The sequence below is a fragment of the Heterocephalus glaber genome, unplaced genomic scaffold, assembly GCF_053883595.1.
Source record: "Heterocephalus glaber isolate CG9 unplaced genomic scaffold, H.glaber_assembly_v1.0 deba00001662, whole genome shotgun sequence".
Classification (NCBI taxonomy): Eukaryota; Metazoa; Chordata; class Mammalia; order Rodentia; family Bathyergidae; genus Heterocephalus; species Heterocephalus glaber.
Window position 1 is genome coordinate 146499 of NW_028258403.1, and position 4519 is coordinate 151017.

General features: G+C 37.2%; 1 protein-coding gene across 1 annotated transcript; it reads right to left on the reverse strand.

Annotated features, from left to right (window-relative positions):
- Positions 1 to 1992: 1992 nt before the first annotated feature.
- Positions 1993 to 2964, reverse strand: LOC147822303 (olfactory receptor 11G2-like). Its single transcript, XM_087197044.1, has one exon. It carries the CDS (start codon positions 2962 to 2964, stop codon positions 1993 to 1995), a length of 972 nt encoding a protein of 323 aa, XP_087053170.1.
- Positions 2965 to 4519: the final 1555 nt, after the last annotated feature.

Consider the following 4519-nt stretch of genomic DNA (forward strand, 5'->3'; position numbering starts at 1 on the left):
GAGAAGCTGAAATCTTTCCCTCCAAAATCTGTATAAAGTAAGGACGTTCATTATCACCACTCCTGTTTAGTAGAGTACTCTTAATGTTAGCCAAAGAAATCAGGCAAGAGAGAGAAATAAAAGCGCTATGTATAGCAATGGACTAAATCAAATTATCATTATTTTCAGAAGACATGATCCTTTATATCAGTGGTGGGGAGCCCATGGCATGTGTGCCACAGCCGGCTGTTCATATCATTGAAAGCTCTAAAAGGTTTGCCATCATTACTTTATAGAAGGCCCAAAAAATTCCATCAAAAGACTCCTAGAAGTTATAAAAATGTAACAAGACAAAATAAGCAATGTAACAAAACAGAAATCAACACAAAAAATCAAGTGTTTCTGTCCACCAACAATGGACATGCTAGGATAGAAATTATGAAAACAATATCATTCTCAATAGCATGAAGAAAAGCTTTTTAAATACTTAGGAATTAACCTAGCCAAAGAAGTGAAAGACCTCTCCAATGAAAAACTACAGAACTTTGAGAAAGGAAATGGAAGAAGACATCAGGAAATTGAAAGATCTCCCTTGTTCTTGGATAGGAAGAGCCAGTATTGTCAAAATGGTCACACTCTGATAACTGATTTAATGCAATTCCGATCAAAATACCAAAAGGCTTCCTCACAGAAGTGGACAAAACAATCCAAAAATTCATATTGACCAAGAAGAGACCCAGAAGAGCAAAAGCAATTCTGGATAAGAAGAGCAAACAGGAGGAAGCATGAGCCCAGATTTCAATTTCTACTATAAAGCAGCAGTGATAAAAAGAGCATGGTACCAGAAAAAAAAAAAATGAAAAGAAACAGTTCTGTGGATCATTGGAATTGGAAGATGCAGAAACTATCCCAGACCCATTCAGCCACATGGTCTTTGACCAAGGGGCCAAAAACTTATGCTGGAAGAATGATAGCCTCTTTAGTAAATGGAGTTGGGAAAACTGGTTATCCATAGCCAGGAGACTGATACTAGACGTATATCTCTAGTCTTGTATCTGGTACTAAATTAAAATAAGAAATTGATCAAAGATCTTTATATTAAAATAGAAACACTTAACCTCCGGGAAGATAAAGTAGAAAAAAACTCTTAGGCACATAAGCATAAGCATAACATAAATATTGAAATACAATATGGGCCCATCCTGTCTCTTGACACTGATTTGTGTCAAAGGGAGCAAACTTCTGATTAATTCCTGGCTCGCTACATTTTAGCATCTATCTTACCTCGATTCTAGGTTTAATAAAATAGTCATTCAATGCCCATTTTTTATTTTGGGTGCTCACTGCCCTACCACATAATTTCCAGGTAAGGTTATTGGTTTGTTTCATAAACATCTTTACAGTAAGCATGCTCATTATTCTTAGTGGCAGAGACCACATATCATCTTCCGCACATATCACCTTCAGACGTTCATGTGGAAGTTTGACATTTTAGTCACTATCTACCAGTGGAGGAGAATATACTTAGTGTTGATTTAGCAAGGAGTTCATGACGTAGTTCACATTTTAAAATGTCCTTCCAATTCTTGAAATACAAGACTATTCTGCCTTTCAAACACTGACTTGTATATGAATATTCTTGTCCATTTTCTTTCTTTTACTCTTTTATTCTAGTACTAAGGATTGAACCCAGAGCCTCCCTCCTGAATCATATCCCCAGCTCTATTTTTTATTTTATATTTTGAAATAGTGTTTCACTAATTTATTAAATTTTCCAGCATTGACTTGAATTTATAATCGTCCTCCTTCAGACCACCAGAGCGTGGAGATAATGGGTATTTTCTATCACTCCAGGGTGCCATTTTATTTCTTAAGTAAAACTAAGCAATCATACACAAAGTGAAATTTATGAAAATGAGATCTGCATTGCAATAGTTCTCTAATTAAAATTATTGAATGCAAGGGAAATTGTGTTATTTTATCTTATAATTTGGCTTAGCAGATCAGGATTTATTATTTAGGCTTTATGAACAGGATTTCAGTCCAAAAGACTTTCCTTAAGGCAGCTTTCATCTCCTTGTTCCGCAGGCTATAAATCAGAGGATTGAGGAGGGGTGTTACCACAGAATAAAATAAGGTCACAATTTTTTGCACTTGCACTGGGTGTGTTGACCCCGGGCTAACATACATCACCATAATAGAGCCAAAAAACAAAAACACCACAGCCAGATGAGAAGCACAAGTGGAGAAAGCTTTGCTTTTGCTGGCTTCAGAGGGCATCCTCAGCACAGACAAAATCACCAGTGCATAGGAACAAAGGATGAATAGAAAAGTCCCAATCATGAAGACTGCATTGAAAGTAGAGTAAATGAACTTGGTGTTGTTGTCCTCAGAACAGGATAGCATCATTATTGGGACAGGATCACACATAAAATGGTTGATGATATTTGGGCCACAGTAGGGTAACTGTGAAATGAAAACAACTGGAGTTAGGAAAATGATGAACCCACTGGACCATCCCAAGAGTACAAGGCCAGTGCAGAGTTGTCTGGTCATGATGCGTGGATAATGCAGTGGGTGGCAGATGGCAAGGTACCTGTCAAAGGCCATGATGCAAAGGTAGAAGCCTTCATCACACCCAAAGGAGAAGAAGAAGTAGAATTGTGCAAAACAACTCACAAAAGAGATGGACTTTGTTGTGGAGATGAAGTTAGCCAATAAGTTAGGGACAGTTGTGGTGACGTAGCAAATTTCCAGGAGAGAGAAATTCCCCAAGAAGATGTACATGGGGGTGTGAAGGCGCCGGTCTCCCTGTACAGCGCAGGCAATTGCTGTGTTCCCCATGAGAGTCAGAGTGTAGACTACTGAGAAGAGGCCAAAGAAGAGGAGCTGCCTTTCTGGACTTGAGGGGAATCCCAGGAGGATGAAGTGGGTAATGGAGTTTGTGTTGTCTTTCTTGGACACATTCATTGGTCTGGAAGACATGAAGATGATATCAGTTATTCATTTAATGTAGAGGATTAGTTTTTATAGGAAGCACAAATTTTAAAATATTTCTTTGGTACAGTAATAAACGTGAGATTTCTCCTGAAGGCAACAAGAATATGATCTTGATAAACTATGTCTGGAGAATGTGATTCTATTTTAGTACAATGCAAATAATAAAAATAAAAAATCAACATTGTGCTGAGCATACATAAAGTTAAGAAAAGAAGTGCAAACTTCATAATTTTAGTAAGTCACTTTACCTGCATATGTATTTGTCCAAATGTGTTTACCTTCCTTTTTTTTTTGGTACCGGGGATTGAACTCAGGTCCTTGCGCTGCGAGGCAGGCGCTGGAACCACTGAGCTAAATCCCTGGCCCCAAATGTGTTTACCTTATATGTTAGAGTGCATACACATCAGTCTAAGTTAAATTATTTTTAAAGTACTATATAAGATAGTTTACTATAATTGTTTATACTGTTAATGAGACTAAATGAAGTGTCACACATTAAACTATCCAAAGGTCAGGTCTCATTTTTAAACAATGAATGAACCAATGTATATTCCTCTTGTGGCTTCTTATTGTATTGTATGGTGATTAAACGAATCTTTTGGGGGCTGGGGATTTAGCTCAGTCATTCCACCACCTGCCTTGCAAGCGCAAGGACCCAAGTTTGATCCCTGGTACCAAAAAAATTTTTTATAACCACACCAAATGAACATTTAGCATTAAGGAAGTGTTTTCTCTGGCCTGCTCCTTTCAGATCCACAATTCAGGGAAGACTCTTACAGTCTTGCACCTCAAATTCTCTGGAGGAAAAGTTTGATTTTTTTTTTTTGTAAATGTAAAAATTCAATATACCGCATGAGCCACCTTGTCTATGGGAAGGAACCTGCTCTGAGTGATTACAGTGCTTCATGTGGACCATTTTGTTGCAAAAAAAGAATTGCAGTCAGATAGTTATGTGTATAGGTTCCATAGAGTTTCCTTAATCAGTGATTTTTTACTTACTGTCTATTTTCCTTTGTGTACATAACCTTCATGCTTTTTTATGCGGGCATTTCCCACTAAGACAATCTTGAAACACTGAATGTCTTGCTTCAATCATCTACGCTGCCACCTTGCAATTTGCTGTTGCTGACATGAAACTTATCTTTTATATGTGTTGTTCCCTGAGGACCTTGTTCTTGGTTATCATATTTGATATCTAAGTGGAAGGACTGCTGCTGTATAGTCTTCCTTCTGTATCCATTGATTTTGGATTTGTGGTTTCAACAAAATGCAGAATAAATATATTAGGAAAATTTGTGGTTGTACTAAAATATAGGGGCATTTAAATCCCTTTTCATTGTTCCCTAAAAGGTACAGTTTGCCATCTCTTTATATAACATTTACACTGTGTTAGGTTTTGTAAATAATCTAGAGATGATTTAAAATATGTGGGAGGCAGTGTGTAGATTTATAAACTTGCTATGCTATATTGTATAATGGGCTTGAACATCTGTGGATTTTGGATCCCCAAGTTATTCTGGAGCCAATCCTTCATGCATAC

Excerpts from the sequence above, each read along its gene's own strand:
- LOC147822303 (XM_087197044.1), bottom strand. The coding sequence starts at position 2,964 with ATGTCTTCCAGACCAATGAATGTGTCCAAGAAAGACAACACAAACTCC.